The 22,324-nt window shown below is 41.7% G+C and overlaps 1 protein-coding gene across 1 annotated transcript; it reads right to left on the bottom strand.

The window, feature by feature from the left end:
- Positions 1 to 1,679: 1,679 nt before the first annotated feature.
- Positions 1,680 to 19,530, bottom strand: LOC146569872 (potassium/sodium hyperpolarization-activated cyclic nucleotide-gated channel 3-like). The gene is made up of 8 exons (XM_085282515.1): positions 17,150 to 19,530; positions 12,528 to 12,951; positions 11,344 to 11,505; positions 10,587 to 10,805; positions 9,107 to 9,253; positions 8,267 to 8,507; positions 6,939 to 7,103; positions 1,680 to 4,141 (listed from the first exon to the last, which is right to left on the bottom strand). Exons 1-8 carry the CDS (start codon positions 17,803 to 17,805, stop codon positions 2,574 to 2,576), a joined length of 3,582 nt encoding a protein of 1,193 aa, XP_085138641.1. The 5' UTR covers positions 17,806 to 19,530; the 3' UTR covers positions 1,680 to 2,573.
- Between the last annotated feature and the right edge of the window lie 2,794 nt (positions 19,531 to 22,324).

Below are 22,324 nucleotides of genomic sequence, written 5' to 3'. Positions count from 1 at the left end.
CACCTAGAAATGGCAAACACAATAGCAACTACAAAGAAATGTAAATTAATTGCTGTCTTTGTTGCTTCTTCAAATCTTAGTCTGTGCTTATTTATTATTTCTAATAATGTGTGTGTGTGTGTGTGTGTGTGTATATATATATATATATATATATATATATATATATATATATATATATATATATATGCGTATTGTGTGTTTGGAAAACATGAAATTACTGTTAGTTTCAAAGTTGATCCCCTCCTTTGAAATTTCCATACTTCCCAAAGCCATCAAGGCGATTGGACTGCTTGTGGTGGGCTGCTGGGTTAGAGCCATTGTGATTGGTTGTATTAGTTGTGAGGATGAATAGGAAGCTGCTAGAATTAAATATCCAAAACTATTAGACTTTTTTTTTCAGATTTGTGATTAAATTAATGCCAATCTTTAAGCATTAACTGAGGAAATCAGATATCCAGAAATCTCCAATGACTGGTATTTCATGATTTTTAATCCCTGAATACTGCAAAGGGTTGATATAAAGAGAAATATTTATAAATTTAGAGTTACATAAAAGGACAGGAAAAATTAAGTAGATCATTATATGATAAAGCAATCTTCCAAAACCAGCTGATCTAGTGAAGTTATTTAAGGATATGGAGGATCAGGTCTGTCAGGTCTGTTAATAAAACTTTGCAGTAGCCCTGCATTTAAAATCTGTTTACTCACTAAACCAGCAGTTATCGCTCCATGAACGTGGTAGATAATTTCTTTGTATTGAGTATCTGGCAGATTATAATCCTGGTTATTTTCATTGTTGGCACCAGACAACACCATTCAGTTCTCAATTTCTAATCCGGCTTAAAGTCTAGAACTTTGCCATAATTTATTATCAGATTCTCGCACACTCTCCTCCTGGAAGGAATTAAACGGTTGAGGTGAGGGTAATTAACCATATGTCATTTTATTGCATTGAATTTGGAGGCTTAAATAAAATGTCTGTAACATACAGGTGACAAAAGAATGAGATTCGATGGCTAAAAGGCAGCAAAATGATAAATAAATATATGAATGGATGGATGAACGAATGACACTTTTAAGTTGAATGCACTCAAAATAACCTCTAAGCAAATGCCTGTGGCAGGCGGTTGGAGGAGAATAGTAATGAAGGATTGATCGAGCCCATTGGCAGAGGCTGGCTAGTGTCTGATGGTATCTCTTTCTTGTGGAACTCAGAGTCATTGCAGACCTCAGGCTCACCAACCGGGCAGCTAAAGCCACTGGACAGGATCCTCTGATGATCCGACCTGCCGACCAGCTCACAGTTTGTCACCGGCTGCAGGTCCACAAAGGTAGACGCATCATCTAAACACGTGAACTTATTAACAAGTAGAAGGATTTAAGAGTCTGGTTTTTAAAAGTAAGTCAGTTGATATACACGTTATTGATTCAGCATAGCATCACAAAGCAGCAATTGTTCAACAATACATGTCAAATCTTTCAAATATTGTACAATGAAAGAGGTAAATATGCAGCAATATGACCCATCAGGGGTTCTCGTTGATCTTGAGTCCAGGAAACTGCTTTTAGCCCTTTGACTGGTGCAAGAAACATTCAGAGCAATCTCAGTGCATCGCTGGTTTCAGGATGTTTTGATTATCGACAATTGCTTCTTTCTTTTTTTTTTAAATTCAGTTCCCTTGTTTTAATGAGTCTGATCTCAAATCAGTGCTTCGATTCACAGTACCTTTGCATACCAGTAAAAAAACAAGACAAAAGAACACACAGATTATTGCATACTATGCTAATGGCACACAAACCTCGGCTCAGGTGGATGTTTTGTACCAAAGTTATTGCCAGACTGAAATAAGTTGGCATCTATTGTGAAATCTGTCATCACCTTCATGTTTAAACACATTCAAAATGAATCCCGCTCCTCCCACTCACACATTTTCATTACATTCATTACTTAGATTTATTTTTAAATACTATCTGATCTGTGTGACCCATTTGGGTGTGCAATATTGCTGGAAAGCTATCTTGGAAGACGTGCCATCGTCAAGCCTTCAGGTTATTTCTGAAACGAGCAAAGTGCACAGTCTATCTCTCCTCACATCTCTTACGGAGTAACCCTGCGTTCACACGACGCTCTCAGCAGTGGGAAAGGATGTGAACAGAGGACAGCAGGTTTTTTTTGGTTTTGATCATAACTGGATACAGTTGTGGACGACGTTCCAACTAAATAGGATGTGGCTAAAAGGTTACACAAATTGCCTGGACGATGGGGTTTTAAACAAATACAAATCACAGAGTGCGGTTAGAATATAATACACGGAACAATTGATACTTTCATGAGGTGTTACATATACCCATCAATACAGTTTGGATGTTATTAGCATTTTTAAAGACGCAGTATCCTGTAAAAAATATATATCTGTCACTGTCCATTATCAAACTCGATCCGTTCACTCTGGTTAAAAACAAAACCACTGAGCTATAGCACACCCTCCTACTTCAAAATTTGACATAGTGGTTAAAATGATGCCAAGTGATCTTCCCTTCACTCAGGCATTAAAGGAGGGTGTGTCTAAATCTCACAAATTGGACGGGAGTTTGGACTGTTTGTGTTCCTTCTCTAACATTTTAGCGGGAGATCTAATGGGAGAAGAGTGAAAACCAACGGACTGGTGCTGAGGCTCAGGCCCTGAATGTGTCCGACTGACAGGAGTGGCTTGACCCGGGATCGGGGTGTAGGGTTTACTGACAGCCATCGGTGAGGAGAAGGGGCTGGGCGCCCCTGCTACACCCTCAGAGGAGCCGCTTATGGCCAAAGGCCTTTCCTGGTGTATAGAGCTGTGAGAGCCTGAGATAGTCTTTATTTCCTGGGAAAAGAGATCCACCGAGGACTCTGCCCTCTGTCTGAGGGTACAGGCCACCCTGGCAGGGCATGAGGTCTGAAGGGTTAGAGGACTATGAGAGTCTGCAGTGCTGGGGAGCTCACTGTGGCATACTGTCCTTCCCCTCACAGGGCTCTGGATGCTGGGACTGTGGACAGGAGGCGTGTAGCAAGGCGAGGCCTCTGCAGAGCCATACTGGGCCAGGGAGGCAAGGGCTGAGTGCTCTGGGAGAACCTGCGGGAGAAAAACAGACTGGAGTCCTGCCAGGCTGTGCTGGGCCAGAGAGGCTGCGGCCCCGGCTCCGACTGCAGACACTGGCTGATTAAATCCAGCGGAGGACTGGGTGTTGGTGATGAAGGGAAAATGTGGGAGGTTCAGGCCACTGGTTCTCCTGCTTGCTCTGTCACTGCTGGACCCCACCTGCTGTGAGGTGATATGGGAGGTTTGCTGCAATTGGCTCAGTATGGGGCCGACTGAGCTTGAAATAAGAGGGGTTAATGTGGTGGCTGAGGGGGCCGGGAATCTCCCTGCTAGCCTCCCTGGTGCCCCCTGTTGGAGTAAACCTATCGGTCGTGGTGGGGTGGTCATAGCACCGTGAAACGGCTGGGAGTGGAGCTGAGCGGAGCAGGTGTAAGAGACGGTGGCCTGGCTGATGGGAAACACCGACGCCATGCCAGAGTGGGGAGGATGGAGCAGAGGCTGGTGTGTGTGCAGAGGGGCGAGGGGCTGCAGGCTGCTGGTGAAGATGGGCTGAGACGTCAGTATGGGTGACAACGGCCCACTGGAGAGTAGCTGTGTCCTGGGGAATACTAGTGTGGCAGTCTCAACCTCAGATCTAAGGTTGGCAGAGCTAGTGGGAGAATTGGGCCCTGAACCACAGCTACTGGAGGCACTCGCTCCAACATGTACTCTCTTTGAATAGCTGGACGGGTCCTTCACAGAGCCGGGACGTGGCACCAGAGGATGGTGGAAGAGGATTGGAGGAAGCTGGGACTGGTGGGCCAAGGCCATAGCAAGCGGGGTGGTGGCAGCCGCAGCCTGGAGCGGAGCCTGAACCAGCGGGGCCCAGATGACCGGGGTGGGTGACGGAGGAGCAGGCGGACGGTTTATACTCGGCACAGTGCTGGTTTGGTTCAGCTGAGTGCACTGGGCCATGTCGCGGTCGTGTTGCACTATTCTTTGGATGATCTCACTCTCATGAAGGTTTAGTGTGCCAGAACTTTGGTGATGCTGAACTTTGTGTTGAAGAACAGAGTTCCTCTTCCCTGTTAAGAAAAGAGAAATAAGGCCGTGATGCACTTTTAGCCCCTCCCCTTTTTTCACAAATGACATCCTTAGACAACACATCATACCACACGCTGAAGAGGAAGAATTAAATATAATTGTATAACTCAAAAATATATTCGTCAATAGTGCGTCCATGCAATGCAAACACTTTTAAATTATGTATTTCTTATTCTGCACACAAAAGCGCCCACAACTCCTCTCGTATATGGGAGTAAAAAGGCAAATGATACCTCTAGAAAATGCAGCCTGCTGTTAAAACACTACAAAAAATACACTCACAATTTGACAGATATTATCTGACAATATTGGCTTACAAGTTCAACAGTGCAAATTTTGTCATATATATTTCCATGCTTTACAATCTCACACTCTGGCACAGTGGGTCTTAAAACAATGTAGTCTCATCGTTTACAATAACCCAGCACTGTTTGTAGCACATGTAGCGGAGGAGCACCACTGCTGAGTAAACAGTGGAGTAAAGTCAGTCACTAAGTTGCAAACTAGTTTTTGAAATATGCTTATGTGAAGTTAATCTATAATGATCCAGAGATTTTCATTTTCTTCTAACTAACATACCAACATACTGCATAAATACACAGTATATAAAGACATTGCAATGTTATACAGCATATGTATCACTACTATATTGGTTCTCTAAGATGTATGTCATCCAGATTTGGGCCAGGCCTGGCATAGATGGCACTATTTATGTGATGGGATGCCATATCTGGCCCGATTGTGGTTTGGTTTATGTGGCCCAAGCCCATAGAAAACAGGTCTAGCCTGGATCTGGCATCAAGGTGTCATGGCAGGGTGTATGTCAACCAGATGTGGGGCAGGTCTGCAAATGATGGCACTGTTTGGTCTTCTATTTTAGTTAGAAGACCAAATGCCATGTTGCAATACTATACTGCTATGGTAGCTAACGTTTCAAATGCAGGTTTGACAGGTTTGTGAGTGTACACTTTATCCAAAGTCGGTTTACTCATTTTTTTCCAGTGGGTGGCTGTAGCTCAGGAGGAAGAGCAGGTCACCCATTGATCGGAAGGTTAGTGGTTCGATCCCTGGTTATTCCAGTCTGCATGGCAAAACTGAGAATGTGTGTGGCTGTAGTTAGGAAGCACTCAGTTTAGCGGAAGTGTGTGATTGGGTGAATATGGCATGTTGTATAGAGCACTTTGAGTAATCTGGGAGAGTAGCAAAGCGCTATATAAGAATCAGTCCATTCACTGATTCTTATATAGAACATGTTGTAATTACATGGCTTGATTAAGGTACACATTGGGCTGACATCTGGGGCCAGGGTTGAAACTGTTGTGGGCCAGCAGTGTGTCTGCAACTGGCCTTGTGCTGGCCCATGTGTGGGCCACATCTCACAGGGCCGTCATTCTTTGCGGTATGTGGGGCCATGTGTAAGCACATTTTGTGGGCCAGATCCGGGCCATACCAATTTTGCTATGTGGGTATATTATGTCTCCAGATTAGACTGGAAGCAATCAAAAAGTTAGAAAAATGCCACCCTTTAGACCTAACTGTCTCTTTTAGGTTCCAATCCAACTGCAGACTGCACAAAAAATACTCTGTTTGAGTTTAGTTTACTTAGTAAATACTTGCTTATAGTATAATTCACTGGTCACTTTACTGGGTATACCTGAATAGCTGCTTAAAAATGCAAATATCTAATTAACCAATCACATGGCTGCAACTCAGTGCATTTAGGCACAGAGGCCTTGTAAAGACGGCCTGCTGAAGTTCAAATTGAGCATCAAAATGGGGGAAGAAAGCTGACTTTTAATCTTGCATGGTTGTTGTTGCCTAAGCCGGTCTCAGTGTTTCAGAAACTGCTGATCTACTGGGATTTTCCCACACAACCATCTCTAGGGTTTATAGAAAATGGGCCGAAAAAGAATAATTGTCCAGTGAGAAGGAGTTCTTGTTGATGCCAGAGGTCAGAGGAGAATAGCCAGACTGCTTCAAGCTGATAATAACCACGTGTCACAACCAAAGAGCATCTCTGAATGCATAACACTTTGGACCTTGAAGCAGATGGCTTAGGTCTTTGTTAATTAAAAACAGGAAGCTGAGGTTACAGTTCACACCAAAATTGGACAGTGGAAGACTGGAGAAAAGTTGTCTGGTCAGATGACTGTCAATTTCTGCTATGACACTGGAATGGTAGGTGTAAACAGCATGAAAGCCTGGCTCCATCCTGCATTGTATGATCAGTTCCGGATGCCGGTGAGTGGGATATTTTCTTGGCACACTTCGGGCTCTTTAGTACAGAGCACCTTTGTGACACGGTGGAACCAGAGACTCGAATCATGGATGTGCAGCTTATAAATCAGCAGCAATTGTGTGATGCTGTGACGTTAATATGGACCAAAACCTCTGAGGAATGTTTCCAGCACCTTGTTGAATCTGTGCTACAAAGAATTAAGACTTCCAAAGGACAAGGGGGTCCTTAGCAAGGTGTACCCAGGAAAATGACTTTAAACTGTTTTCCATTCATATAAGATTAATTAGTAAAGTCTAAAGACCATGGATTAATGTGGCACGCTTACATTTAAATATTATTATTATACACTGTTTTCTATTCTTGGCTTTTGTTAGCCGCTGTGCTTAAATACGTGCCTACATCCACGCCACCACTAATAACAGATATAAAGTCCAACTGATGTTAATTTTAGTGCAACACTAAAATGAACAAATGAATGATTGATAATAATATAAAATTGGTGCCAGTAAATAGGTTTTATCTTATCTTTAAGGACTAACCTATGCGATCCAGGCGATCGAGCGCCACAGTCTCAAACGCCCTCCTCATCATGGGATACTCCTCCAGCACCTCATTGAAGTGGTCTACAGACAGAGAGTACAGTCGACAGTAGTTATCTGCCCGCACGCTGGCAGTCCTCCTGCCTCGGGTCAGCAGGCAGATCTCTGCAGGGAAAGAGATGAGAAAAAAAACCCTTCAATTATTTGTTTCACCGCTTTAAAAGACTTCCTGCAGAGTGCAAGACAGGTATTAACAGCAAGGATTAAAAACAACGCATTACTATGAAGTGTTATATAATGAGTCCCCCACCACCACCACCACCCACCCTCCTCCTCCTTTCAGAAGTTGTGTGACAAGCCGCAACAGAATTCCTATCTTCTTAGATCCATTCACAAAAGAAAAGTCCAAAATAGTATTATTAGTATGAGATGATAAAGCATGAAAAAGGCTGATGCCTCTGAACTCCACAGATGGAGCACTTAATGCAATTTCTGCAGCTTACAGTTTGTTCTGACCTCATCTGTCGTGCCAGATCAGAAAAATAAAATAATGCGCCATTAAAAGAAAACAGGAGGGAAAAAAATGAGGCATATTTTTCAGGACAGACATATTGAGGATATAGACGCACAAATACACACACACACACACACATACTCTGTCTCTCTCCATCTCTCTCCGCCCTATTCTGTCACTTTCTTGAATTTATTACACTTTACATCATGGGATTTCTTTTTATCTTGTGTTGGTTTTAGATCTTTTCTGTCCTAGTTTATTATTTTAACATTTCTTCGTGTTTTTAGATGTAGGAGAATAACTTGAAGCCAAATTGTTTTTGCCCTGACTGTTTTACTCCAAATAAATGCGTGACTATGAAAGGTTTAATTTAGCTGCTTTTTTTCCCCCTTTCCTCGTTTAATACTTCTGCCGAAACAAATCTGAAAAGAATTAAGAGTTTTATGCTTCGTAGTTGACATTTAATGATGACATTTCACTTTGGTGCACAGATGGAACAGACAACAGCAGGTTGAGAAAACATAACCGAGAGGAAAAATTCTGGATTTCAGCTTTAAATATGGTGTAACAAAAAGGGGAAAACCCCACAGATGGAATCAAAGATCGCAAAGCTCTGCCCCTCTTAGTTCCCAGCGCTTTTAAGGAGATGATGTGGACGATTTTTCCCAGCTGTAATAGTCGGGGAAGATAATCTGCTGAGTGCCTGAGCCAAATAAATCAAAACAAATCATACAATCACCACTCCTTCACATGCATTCAAACTGACCCACTGTCCACTACAGAACATATTAGCATGCAGAGCAGCCGACTTCACCTCCAAAATAAGAGCCATCGGACAACTTGGTGTCTTTGCTGTTCTTGGTCAGGACGCTGACAACGCCGTGCTGGATGAAGTACATCTTCTTGCCGATGGTCCCCTCCCTGATGATGTAGTCGCCCGGCTGGAAGACCTCAAAGCGTAGTTTGGTTAGCATGGAGGTGACGAAGTTGGGATCAGCGTTGGCGAACAGGGGCATGGAGGCGACCAGTTTGCGACAGTTAAAGTTGATGATCTCCTGCAGGAAAGAGAAAAAAAAGTTCACCTTTTACATTTTTTTCTTTTTGTTAATGCAATGCCTTCAAAAACAAATTTCAGTCATGATAAAAGCAGGGGGGCTAACAGCTTAATGCTCTTAATGCTTTTTTAATGAGGTCCCCCGTCCTCTTCAAGCCATTACTTATCAGATTACATGACTATTAACATTGTCAAAGTAACACAGCCATATTAGATTACATAATTAACTGTTCACCATTAAGAACAACGTGGCTCATGTCATGCATTTATACATGTGCTGCTGACGACAATAAAATGTTTGCAAAATAAAATAAGGACAATGAATAATTTTGTTAACATTTTACTATTTAGAAGAATTAAAGAAATGCTAAACAAATAGCCTACAGGTCAGAATAATGTAGCTGAAAGCTTATATAAGAATAAAAAATGTATTTGTCAAAAAGCATCTGTTTTTTTTTAAACACCAGACTTTACTTAAGGGTTATATTAAACGGACAGTAAATGATTAAGAGAGCAAATAACAACTTTATGTTGTCTTTAAGCATTTACACATTGTTTGCATAATGTATGTTATCTAAAAATCATCTGTTGATGGCTGACCTCTCTCAGCGGCTCATTCAGTTCCTCCAGTATGCTCTCCTCGTCAAACATCTTGCCCTGATACCGGTGTTCGTAGTAGTCGTGGATCCTCTGACGCATGTCTGCAGGAAGCTTGTGGAAGGACATGTACTGCTCCACTTGTTTGTACTATGAAAAGCACAAAGAGCACACTTATTAACATGATTTTAAAAAAAACTATATATCTATATCTATATATATATAGATATAAATATATATATATTCCTGTTGATTAGAGTAGCAGAAGGCTGCAAATGTAACGTAACATAACCGTGAGACAAAATGCAAAGTCATGTCAAAATGAATATATTACACTGATTGATGTGTTGGCTCAGAGGTAGGAATATAATGTGTCTCATTATTTTAACAGTCAACTGTCAGGCCATCTGTGAAACCTGCCCACAGTGCAATGTTGTGACTCTGCCCCATCTGACAATTACAGTTGTGCTCTGCAGGCTGCAGCTAATAACATTAACTACTGTGTCCTTCAGCAGTGTACTCTAGCAGCAAAGCACCAAATATGGTCCATGCACCCTGTCTATGCATGGTAAATCCAGCTGTAAGTGTCAGCTCTGCTTTTCATAATGCACTGCCATGTCTGTCTTTTTTTGTGTCATGTTGCAGTTCGTCTGTCCTTTCCCATATTCCCCAAATGAAAAGTTAACGGCAGCTATACGTGGATGTATAAAACATGTTTTTGCAAACAAAAAAGTGGGTTTACGCTCCCCTTCAAGATCTGTCACTTAGTGAAAAGTAGCAATATTGAAATATAAAACAGAAATCCTGCATTAAAAATTGCACTTATGTAGGTGTCCAGATTAAAATACATCACACAGAAAAAAAGCTCCTCTCCTGTACCTAATAATATATGATATCAAATAATAATAATATTATAGGATAGTATTCATATTTTTTATTTTTTAAGATGAAGCACATCTTACCGTTGTAATCTGCCTTTTAAGCTTAAGCTTATTGTTGTTCATATATATATATATATATATATATATATATATATATATATATATATATATATATATATATATATATATATATATATATATATATATGCAAAATACTCATATTAAATGTGGCCACAGTTTGAAGTAATGAGGTCAGCATATGTGCAAGTAATCCCTCTGACTCAAAATCGCAGGCTTCAGACTGCTGTAGCCGCTCATTATAAATGAGGTATAAGTAAATAAAGGCCCTATTTAAGCTGGAACTTAAATATATATATAGCTGGCAGTTTAACCTAAAAAAGCACATTTTATGAACTGATGACTATTTTTTTTGTTCTTTCTCTGTTGGCAAAAGAATTCAGAAAAGAACCGAATTTGATACACTTCATGATTTGATAATGTAATAAGTGAAACAGTTAAATAATATTACCTTATGAAATGTAGTGGAACAGAAGTGTTATATCAGAAGTAAAACTGTGGATGATTTTTCAGCAAACACCCACCTTTTCTTGGTACTGCCTCCTGGAGGAGTCCAGAGACTGAATGAGTGCAGTCGCATGCCCCACAAACATGGCAAAGCAGGTGGCACCCACGATCATGCTGAGGATAGTGAGCCACACGTCAGCCATGCCGATAGGAGGGTACAGGCCATACCCGATACACAGCATGTGACTCATGGCCTTGAACAGGGCGTAGGAGTACTGCTGACCCCAGGTGTCATTCTGAAAGGGATGCAGAGGAGGAGAGATAACGCGTACGGCTATCTACGACCAGCGGCTCAGGAAATATTTGATTTGTTAGATTTTTACACCGGATGCCTCTCCTGAATGTGTAAACCACTACATTACGGAGCCATCGTACATCACATCTAAATCAGCTTAATCTGAGCTTATGGACGTGAACACAGATGTATGTCCCAACTGTTACAAAACATCATTTATGGGTAGGTCTGTTTCATGTGCATGTGCAATGACAATAAAGTTGAATTCTAATTCTATTCTATTCTATCTTCTTCAGGAGGTATTAACAGCTTTGCAAATAAACAAAAACCACCCTATTTCTGCAAAATGTTTATTGAAAAACATGTGTGACTGAAAACTGGATATAAAGATTAAACACGCTACCTGTTGACATTAATTTAATCTGTGCTCTCAAACTGATAACTAATGACGCTTAGAGATAAATGTCTGCATGTGGTTCGTCGTGTTTTGGGGAGGAACACATTTTGGAGGCTGTCTGACTCATAAATAATCCACTTACCACCATCTTGTTCCTGGTGACCCAGCAGTCTGGGGGGAAGTCTTGCAGCATGGGAACCAGAAACTGCAGACAGCCATCCCAGTGACACAGCAGCAGCATCATACCAATCAGGTTCATGATACGCACCATGGCGCTGGCAAGGTCGTATGTCATGTGGAAAACCTGTGACACAGATTTTCAGAATTAGGGGGAGAGAGAGAGAAAAAAGAGAGATAATAAAACACTCATATCTCTTCTATAAAATGTTAACACCCATGCACGCAAACAGAGGATTTGAAATAAACAGGAGGAACCGCGATGATGGTGTTGATGGATGCAAGCAAACTATACCGAACCACACTTAATCTTCTATAGACTACCAGAGGCTATTTCAGAGCAACCATCTGTAACGTTAATGGCTGATGGGGATGGAACATATAAAAAATAATAACGCGGGATAATATCTCTTATTGAGTAAGCTGACTGTGTGTAAGTGTGTTTAAATGCAGAGCCAACAAATTAACTCTGCAGCAGCACTTTTTTTCCCCACATACAGAGCGAAAGTGTAAGAAATCTGTTAATGAGAGAGAAACCTTAGTATGCACGGTGCCTAAAGGGAAACCTGTACTGTTAAAAAGATGGATGTGCACATTTAACATGGAGAAAGTTTAAAAAAATGAGATCAGGCTTCAGGCAGCTGCAAACGCTTGGTTTCAGATTGAGTTTTTTTCTGCACTCCTCCTTCATTCTGCAGCTCTTCAAACCTTCTATTTGCAAGACACAGCCAATGAGAGGAAAGCTGGCCTAAAGGGAGAGAATGTGAAATAGTTTGTCAGGAAGAGGATGAACTGATAAACTGGCTGACTGGTAAACAATGATTACTTTTGAACTGTGAACCATGCAAAGCTACTCCAGTAGAGTCCTGGAATATAAGGATGAAGGTGGAAATGAGCACAAGACGTCCCCTTTGAAATGAGAGAAGCATCTGAGAGCATGCTGCAGGTATTAATCTGGAAAATAGTGTAAGAAATTCTCTAAATATCAGCCACACTACTTAAAAGACTTAAAAAATATTCCCACTTAAAAAGCTAGAAGCTGTGAATTTGTTCATTTTTATCGACTAATATTTTTAAGACTGTAACAAAATCTTTTAAATATCCAACCAGTCAGTTGAAGCTAGCCAGTATGGGGCTATCTTCATCTACCTCTTCCCACTGGTGGATATAGCGAATGAGTCTGGAGAGGCGCAGCAGCCGTAGCAGACTGAGGATCTTTGTGAAGCGGACGATCCTCAGAGCTCGGGCCGTCTTGTAAAAGTCTGAGTCGATGCGCGTCTCCACGATAAGAAAGATGTAGTCCACGGGTATGGAGGAGACGAAGTCCACCACGAACCAGCTCTTCAGGTACTTGATCTTGATCTGATGCGGGTCCAGGATGATCTCCGTGTTGTCCTCCTTGACGATGCCCGTGCGGAAGTTGAGGACCAGGTCCATGAGGAAGAAGGTGTCCGACACGACGTTAAAGACTATCCAGGGCGGCGTGTGCTCGTCCTTAAAGAAGGTGATGCCCACAGGGATGATGATGAGGTTTCCCACCATCAACAGCAGCATTGTCAGATCCCAGTAGAACCTGAAAGATGGACAGTTGGATGTGACTCACACCATAAATCACAGCAGGCCAGCGTCATTAAGGCACAGAAACGGCTAATTTCTTCTTATTTGATGTAAACAGAGGGTATAGTCTCCTCTAGGTCTGGCTAAAACTTCTTTGGGGTCGCCAAAGTGACGTTGTTGATATAATACACAGAAAAATAAAGATTTAGAGGCGACAACATTTTGGTGAAAGGAACAAATTCATGTGTTGACTTTCCTCTGTTCTTTTGATCAAATTTAATTTAATTTATCATATGATATTAGGTTGCAGGTGTTAGTTGTGGTCTATGCTAAATGACCTAGTTTCATTCGAAAAGTAAACTTGCACTAACAATGACAACAGGCCAAGAAAAGCAATTATAGTAGGAGCTCATAAATGCAATGCAATTTGGTTACTAATTTAGTTTAAAAACAGAATCTAAATAAACACATGCTGGTATTAAATCTCAGCACGGCAGAAAACCTGATTGCAAATGTCATACCTTTGTCATAAGAGCCGAGCTAAACAAACGCAAAACTGATGTAAATGAAATGTTTCTGGGTGACCAGAGAAATAGGAAATTCCTGCTTGTGGATCTGAAAATTCAAAATGAGCATTTTTTGCCTTCACTTAAGAAAAAAATTGGACAGAATAACTGGTAATAAAAACGCATCTGTTTGAACTTTGTATTAAAACAACAACAAACAGGGACGTATTGATGGGAACATTTCATCAATACAAAGCCAATCAGTGTATGCTGCTTAGTTTACACAAAACAATTAATACAAGTATGTGTGAGTATGTGCTCCAAATTCAAAGTGATTCTGGCTACTTATAGAAATGAACCTCGCTGTTTCACACGGTCTGAAAACCCAGCAGAGTTCTGTCCGAGTGAGCAGAAACAATGTAAACAAGCAAAGAATTATTCTCTGATTCAGTTAAAGAGTGGGCCAAATGGGAAAAGAGTGACACCGGTTATTGGGAATTCATTTGAATTAATCATGAATACATATTGATTTTCAAAAGTATCAGCAGGAGTGTGTTCAGTTTCATCGAAAACTGCCTGTTACTAGTCATTTACACACAAAACAGAACACATTTATTTAGCAAATGTTCTTATGAAATTTAGAAATATGGCTAATTGGAGTTCACTGTAAGCTATTCTGACTCTTGATTGATGTTTCCCAGCTATTTGCTATACTCATTCTTTTTAATCTAGCGTTCTACATTTGTCAGAGTCACACAGTAATGTACAACGCATCCACACAAAGAGCGTGTAAGATGAGAACCCATACATGTGCGATTTCATGAGTGAGTCGTGTCAAAAAACAAAACAAAAACAAATGATCTCAACAGGACAAACATGCAGGGTCAGCAAAAACTGCACGCCAGCTGGAGGTTAAGAAACCAAATATCTCATCATCTCATCAGCAGGTATATTTAAAACTTTAGCGTTTTCTCCATGAATGGGGGGGAAGAAAACTATATGGAGGCTCAAGCATGCCAAAATATTTCTTTCTTTTAAAAAGTGTAAAGTTATTGGTATACATTCATAAATATTAAAATATACAGGATCTGAGCTTTTAATTAGCTTATGTATTTATTTATTTTCTTAGTTAATTTTTTCTTTTAAGCGATACATTTGTTTTCAAAGGTAAACTGAATTGCATTTTCTTAAGACTTAATTATGCTTTTTCTTTATACATTTTTTTGTGTGCAAAGGATGCAGCAGTCATTCAGAGTGTCACTGTTTGATCCATGCCAGGTTCACCACAATATTAGATGTAATATTTGCTTTTTCAGGTGATACCTCCCAGTGGGTTGCTGTTGTGATGAGTTACAGGTGCTGCATTGTGTTACTGGTGATGGAAAACATTCTAGAGTCGAATGAGGACAACACGGTGGAAAGAGGCAGAGGAATCTGGTGAATGCACTTCTACCTCTTCTAGTTTACTTACACCCAAAACGTTCACAGTCACATGTGACAAAATGTAGAAACCAGTGAGGGCACGGTGGCCATTTGTTCTAATCAGCTTTCTGTTGTTCTTTGCCAAACAAAGAATTTGCATTTCTCTCGACATCTGCCCGTTGTCTCTGCAGTGACACACTGGTCCTAATTGCGCTTCCTCTCTCTGGCTAAATCCACCGTTATCTCCTGTGAATCCATGTCATCTCCAGAAGTCAGCACCCATCAGCCAGATGTTGAGTAGTTAGCATTACTGCTCTGCAAACGTCACTGTGCTGCAGAGCGCTGGAACAGCTGGATAATTTTATTCATTTATTTATTTATTTTTTAAAAAAAAGGTCTGCAGAGGACGGTACATTGCTGACCACCCTGCTGGAACATCGGCTGCCTGTGCGCGCAGAATTCAGACCACAAAACAGACAACTGGCTGGTGTAATCTGATGTTACCATCGAAACAAAGCTGCTGCTTGTACGGTCTGTGGACCTCGACTGGTCCAGAGACAAAATCTTGCACTATTGAGGTCAGAGTGCAACTACGTTAAAGAGCATGAGAGCAAAAAAGAGAGGGGAGTTACAAGCAAAGTGAACACAAAAAGGCTTAAAATGGTGAAAGGAGCTTAGATCAATCAGGACAGCTGAAAAAGGGATCACATTTGTACTAGAGATACTTATCTCTTGCTGCCAGAGTGCAGCTGAAACACAACAGCCTGCATGCAGCTCAGTGGCTTAACACACACCTGTACTGTGGCTCAGGCCCACCAGCAATCATATTAACCATATTTACGCAGTGTGCCAGTTCAGTGTGTCTGCTGCTGTATCCTTAGAAAGCTTTAGAATGAAAAAAAAAACAAAAAACAGCAGTTACTTGATAAAAACATCAGATTGTGTGTGTCTATAGGAAGATAACAGGAAACCTTACATCGGTTATACAATGCCTTGCTGACTGTCATGGATGCGCACGGTATGTCAGCTCACAAGCAGGGCACGGAGCTGCCTCTTTGCTGGATTGCCACAAAATCTCAGAATAATCTCTGGTGCTGCAAAAGGCATCTGTAACTTAAAATGGGATCTGCGGGATAAAGCATTCACCTTATGAGACCCATGGCAAGCACTAAAAATGCCCCTCCTGCTCGCACTGCGACCCAAAGTGAGCATAAAGTAACAACACCTCGTACCTCACACACGGAGTTAACAGCTGGCCGTCCTGATTCCTCACAACACACCATTTTCATTTCAATCTCTCTTTCTGTGTGTGTGTGTGTGTGTGTGTGTGTGTGTGTGTGTGTGTGTGTGTGTGTGTGTGTGTGTGTCGTGCGCTCTCTCTCTGCGTTTTTGTGGCATGTCCCCTCCCCGTCCACACCATCTCTGCTCCATTAGACTAATTGTGCTGTAATAATCTCCCACTGATGTGTGCTTCTAATATCTTGAATGGTCATGTTACCCTATTTTGATTACCCCATTTCCAAGCCCCTGCTGCACTCTGTAATCCATTGCCCTGGCTAAATGATGACAAAAAAAGTGTAATTCAGATGAGTGGAAAAAACTGCAGTGGCACACATCGGCATACAGCTGACTGATGAAAAATATGATGACAGTGAGCATTAAGGTTAAATGCCGGGAAAATCTTTTGGTGGTGGACGTATCCAGAATACTGGTGTGCAATGAAATAGTGCAGCATGGCTGGGAAATTTGTTAACTGTGGTTGGCTTAGTTTGTTGCACATACATGCAAAGAGCTGCAAAGAGTTAATTAAGTTCTACATAACCTGATGACACCATGGACACACAAATGCACAAACTGGGCCAACCAAAGCAAAAGGACTTATATCCTGGATATGCATGACATAACCACGTTTCCCTGCAAAAAAAATGTAGACAACGCTTTTAAAAATGTCCATTTGCACACGTTAAGCCATTTATCTGCTCAAGGTGGGCTACTGAGGCACATTTAGCTAATGATCTACCTGTTCTGCAGAGGCTTACACTCCTGATTATCGTGCTGCTAATATGGCCACTGTAGTTACAGAAAGGCATGCACGGGGATTATAGTTTATACCCTTAACACATTTTATGGCTCATTCATTCCAGGCAGTTTTTAAATTATTAGTTTTAACGCATGCGCAGGCCAAATGAGCCTTTAATGTGTGATAGGATCACTGCAGCACTTCTTTGTAGGACACAACTATTTGCGATTTTAAAAAAAGAAAAAGGATTTCTGCACAGAAATTACCTAAAATCACTGTAGGGATGGATTATCCAGAAGCCTGCAGACTTCACGCGTTCCCTTTCGTGTTCCACGGCCCTCTCACTGCCCAACATCCGCAGGGAGAACTTGTTGACTCCCGGCTGGAGCATCGCCCCAAACTGCCGGTGCATGAAGCCAGCCTGGTAGAGACGCTCATCTTCGGGTATTATTTGCTCAGAGCCCTCCAACTTGATGAAAGTTGACTGGTCAAACAGTGACGGTTGCCCGACTATGCCGGTCAGCCCACCCGTTGCCCGCTGTAGGGCCCCGGGGCCGTGCTCACCGGGGAAACTCTCGTTGACTCCAGCATCAGCCTCGGGAATGAGGCGCCTCTGCTCCGCCAAATCTGACCCGGGGGGATGCCGTCCGGAGATGGAAGAGATGCTGCCCCTAAAAAAGCGGCAGTCCCCATTCAAGTTGGTCTTCACGGTGACGTCCCTTTCAAAGTCTTCGACCCCGGCCTCCCCAATGCTCTTACAACTGCTCGCGGGAGACAGAGAGGACAAATGTTTGAGCCCGATACTTTTCCTTTTAGTGTCCTTGTCGCCGTTCTCCCCTTCGTCAGTCACAAAGGGCTTTTGCCCAATGTTTTGCGGCAAGCTGTAGAGCCGTTTGCGCATGGAGGACTGGAATCTCTCCATTTGGAAGAACCAGAAGAGGTTGCGCTCTAAGGACAGCCCGTGAAAGCGGGGGGATGAATCATGAATCTCACACACTCGGGGTGCCGCTGGAGGCAAAAACAGTGACGGGGGAGGTCCGCAGGACGGGTCGTATCTTATCTGACTCTTGGGACGTGCCGCTCTCCTCCGGTTCAAACATTGAGATGCGTCAACGAATACGCGGCGGCTGCGATCAGACGCTCATGTAAAAGCGCCAAACGACAAATGCATGTAAATCCAGGTAAGCTCGTTGAGTGCAGACGGGAGCGCATCAGGATGCAGCATGCTGAGCGTCGGACGTGCCGGAGTGGGAGAATGCTGCTGCTGCTGCTGAGCTCCTCAATGACAAAGCATGATCCCCACCTCCCCCGAAAGCCTATCTGAGCCCTCTCACGGCGCAAGGTGAATACACACATGCACGCAGCTGCCCCTGGCTTTCACTGAGCGCTGACATCACTAATCCATAAGCCTCGCGCTTTCTAATAACGTGAATATTGATGGAGCTAATCTATCGGGTTGCCATAGGAGCCAGGATGGCACACGCGCTCACCCCGCCCAGGCAGGACAAACTGGAGAGGATGATTCAAGGATGCGATCTAGCATTGGAGTTGGTAGTTAAATAGTTGAGAGAATGTAATCTTAAGGTTTGGTGTTTGTGGCATCGGGCCTTACACTGCAACAAACAATTCTGATATTTGCCCAACCCGGTGAATGATGTTGGGCACAAAACTGACACTTAAGTCTGATTGACACGAGTTTTACACGAGCTGCATCCTGTGTTTAAGCATGCGTGGTTGTTTGTGATGCTCAGGATGCGCAAATCTTGTGCCCATCTTGGTCATTTCTGGTGGGCAACGTGGATAGTACGTCCTTGGCAGCACATGTACGGCAGGCAGAATGTGCGTCTATATGATGTGTATGGCTCTACTGCATTATCTGGGTTTCGCAGGTTCACCTGGCTATGAAAAAAATAAAAATAAAAACAGTCCACGTGGAAAAATCTAAGGAATGGCACCTGTAATCCATAAACCAACCCAAATTATTCTCTTAACTGCCCAGATTTCTCACCCAGGGTTAAAATATCTCAAATTGACCACCGGGTAATGATAGTATTGAATTTTATTTTTTCCCATAAACACTGGCATGATCCCCACTGTATAAATAACGCTGAATGCTTCATTGAAAATCATCAGTTGGGGGTTAATTAAAACTAAAATAGTGCACAAAGCTGTTTGGTCACATATCACCTGTGTTTTTGGCATCAGTGTTTCAGTTTTATTAGCTCAACAAGACAATTTTAGTTAAAGGGAGAAGCGATGAAATACTTCTGGCCAATGTGGCAAATTAATTTGATGAAAGGTTGTTGACAGCTGGCTGCATTAAGGTTGTATGATTCAATCCAAATGTCACTAAAGTGATTTAAACCATACGGCAATCTCATCTGGCTCACTGCCAACCAACAAGAAGGGCTGAACAGTTTGTTTCCCTCGAAATGTTTCCCCACGACACAGTGGTAAACTAATTAAAATCATCATTTGTGTGCCGCTTGCACAACTAAGAGAACTCTTCCTCCACTTAAATTATTTATTTTAATTCCCCGCCATCAGCGGCCACATAATACGCGGATATAAAGTAGCACACAGGGAAACAGGTTATTCTCTTTTATTTATTTGCTGCTTGTTAGTCTCCTAAAGGGATGCCCAGATAAGGACTTAACACTTTTTGTTTTACACCACAATCATCAAGCTTAGTGATGTTTGGTAGGCAGTAAAGCTAAATTGTCAGAGTTTTATTTCCAGCCCTTTCTGGTACCTGCAAATGTAAACATCCCAGCCTGCTGGAAATCAGGTCGGTGTGTCTTCACTGGGCTGCAAATCTGAATTTCCATGCAGTGTCATCCTTATTCGTACCCCTAGTGCACTGTATAGGTGGCTTTGGCTGATTTACATTTGACTACTTGCTTAATTTTCTGACCTGTGACATCACAATAGATCCCATCTTATCCCAAAATACAAGAAGCTCATCAAATGTTAAAAATAATAATAATAATTTTACACCCAAGTCAAAATGAGAAAACATGTTAGAGAAAACAATAGAGTCATACTCCTCACCAGCCATTTTCTTAGGTACATGTTTTCTTTAATTGCGCATTAATGTGTTAATATCAAATCAATATATCAAATCGTTATATCAATATATCAATAAATATAAACAATCTAATAAATATCTACTCAGCCAATCACCTGGCAGCAATTCAGTGTATTTAGGCATGAAGACATGATCAAGATGACCTGCTGAAGTTTAAACCGAGCACTAGAATGAGGAGGAAAGGTGATTTAGGTGAATTTGAAGATGGTGTGGTTGTTGGTGCCAGACAGACTGGTCGGAGTGTTTCCGAAACTGCTCATCCGCTGGGATTTTCCCACACAAGCATCTTCAGGGTTTAGAGAGAATGGTCCAAAAGAGAGAAAATATCCACTCAGTGGCAGATCTCTAGGTGAAAATGATTTGTTGATAGCAGAGGTCAGAAGAGAATTGCTAGACTACTGTGAGCTGATGGAGAAGTAACTCAAATAACCACCCAAGGTATGCAGAAAAGCATCTATGAGCATGCAACGTGTCCAGGCTTGAAGCAGATGGTAAATGGACTGGTTCTTGCATAGCACTTTTCTACACTACTTGAACACTCAGGGCGCTTTATACCCCATGCCTCTTTCACTCATTCATACATTCCTACTTTTTCTACACCTAAGTGCTCTCTATCTAATATTAACATACATTTATACTCCGATGAACACATTCAAGAGCAACTTGGGGTTCAGTATCTTGCCAAGGTGTACTTAGGCATGTAAACTGGAGACTTGGGCAGCCGGAGATCAAACCACCAGCCTTCCCATTAGTAGACCTGCTCTACCTCCTGAGCACCCCATCAGATGGGCTACAGCAGCAGAAGACGGTCAGGTGCCGCTCCTGTCAGCCAAGAACAGATACTTTTTATATAGATTATATACGCAGTTAGCACGCAATGAGCTCAAAATTCACAGAATAGACATGCTCTGTTGTAATCGTTGTTGCTTAAGATGTTTGTGCTGGCCATGGATTCTGGTGCTAACACATGCAGATGGAGGTGCGGAGCTGCCATTTCCGATCAAGAACAAGAAATGATAGGTTTACTGCGGTTTTTTTTGTTTGTTTTTCTGAACCTCTGAACTGGCAAGCAGAGGACGTGAGGCTCACAAACTCGAGGTTCTTTTTGCAAAAGCCAGGCAAGATGGACATAATCAGAAGAAAATGGGAGAGGGGTTTTAAAGAGACAGAAGCCAAAGTAGCTTGTATCAGTGCCGTTACATAAGTCTAGGGTGCTGAGACTCATACAAAGCTTGACTAGTTTGCAATAAGAATAGAGAGATTTAAACAACCCCTGAAATACTGAAAGTTACCGCTGTGAGTTAACGCTTCCACATTTGAGTAACATCGAGTATCTTTTCACATTGGAAACATTTTTTGTTTAAGTTAAAAAAAAAAGATTCATTTTGACAAAATACCATTTCATTTAGGTGTCAAACAATTAATAAAATCATGTATTACCCAAAACTTCCATTTAAATGGTACGTCACACTGTATGATGCTATTTTGCACTAATCACTGCTTTGTTTCACTTACCACAAAAAGTCTTTATTTAAGACAACTAATTATATGCCATTTGTGACACATGATGTTGACAACTGTGGCAGCAGATGTAAATAAAGTCCCATAAATAAATAAATAAAACATTAATCTCTCCATTAAGTTTGGAGAACTCTTTAGATTTGCTATTAAAACAATCCGCTGGCTTGTTTAAGAAGTAGTCCATCACACCGGTTTAAAGTTCACCTGACATCCGAGAGATTAATCCGCCCCGAGAGAACAACAAATCATTTTTGTCAGGAGTTGTGTTCCCTCCTTTTTTTTCCGGGTTCACAAAGTCACAGATGTCTCTCTGCTCTAGAAATGGACTGATTTTATTACTGTTTGAATCCTGCTGACATATTAATCCAGGGTGCAGCATTACATCACAGGAATTAGACCCAAACAATTAATAAAACAGTTAAAAAAGACACAAAAAAAAGGTCAAAGAACAATAGTTTATTATTCTCTGGCTGGTAATAGTTTTTTAAAATATTCCTGAAAGTCCATCAGGGAAGAAACCGATGCTACCTTCCAGAAGGAATGACAAAATAGTGCCCGCCTTTGTTGGGCTGCAGCAGTTTCCCACATTTTGTGATGAAAGTGCTTCCCACTACAGCTCGAGGATAACACAGGAGAAAGAATATATGCTGTATTTATTTTAAATCTAGTGAGATATCATACTTCTTTTTTTTTTTTAAAGCTTTACAAGATAAATTGATCTCTGTTTTTTTAAAGAAGAAAAAGAAGAAGACGGAGCAGCAGAGGACAGTGTTTAAGAGGAACAGTTTCAAGTCCAGATATGGACTGATGTGAAAGTAATCTTTTTTGGGAT

This window comes from Mchenga conophoros, linkage group LG7 (genome assembly GCF_057382185.1).
Source record: "Mchenga conophoros isolate Kocher_MC1m ecotype Shallow Benthic linkage group LG7, M_conophoros_male_GT1.1, whole genome shotgun sequence".
Taxonomy (NCBI): domain Eukaryota; kingdom Metazoa; phylum Chordata; class Actinopteri; order Cichliformes; family Cichlidae; genus Mchenga; species Mchenga conophoros.
The sequence above is the reverse complement of the archived record's forward strand: the minus strand, read 5'-3'. Positions and strand labels throughout refer to the sequence as shown.

Coding starts and splice junctions, on each gene's coding strand:
- LOC146569872 (XM_085282515.1), bottom strand. CDS start 17,805: ATGGAGAGATTCCAGTCCTCCATGCGCAAACGGCTCTACAGCTTGCCG. Junction 8,508..9,106: donor TGAATGAGCCGCTGAGAGAG/GTCAGCCATCAA, acceptor TCTTTCCTGCAG/GAGATCATCAACTTTAACTG. Junction 4,142..6,938: donor CGATCGCCTGGATCGCATAG/GTTAGTCCTTAA, acceptor TTTTCTTAACAG/GGAAGAGGAACTCTGTTCTT.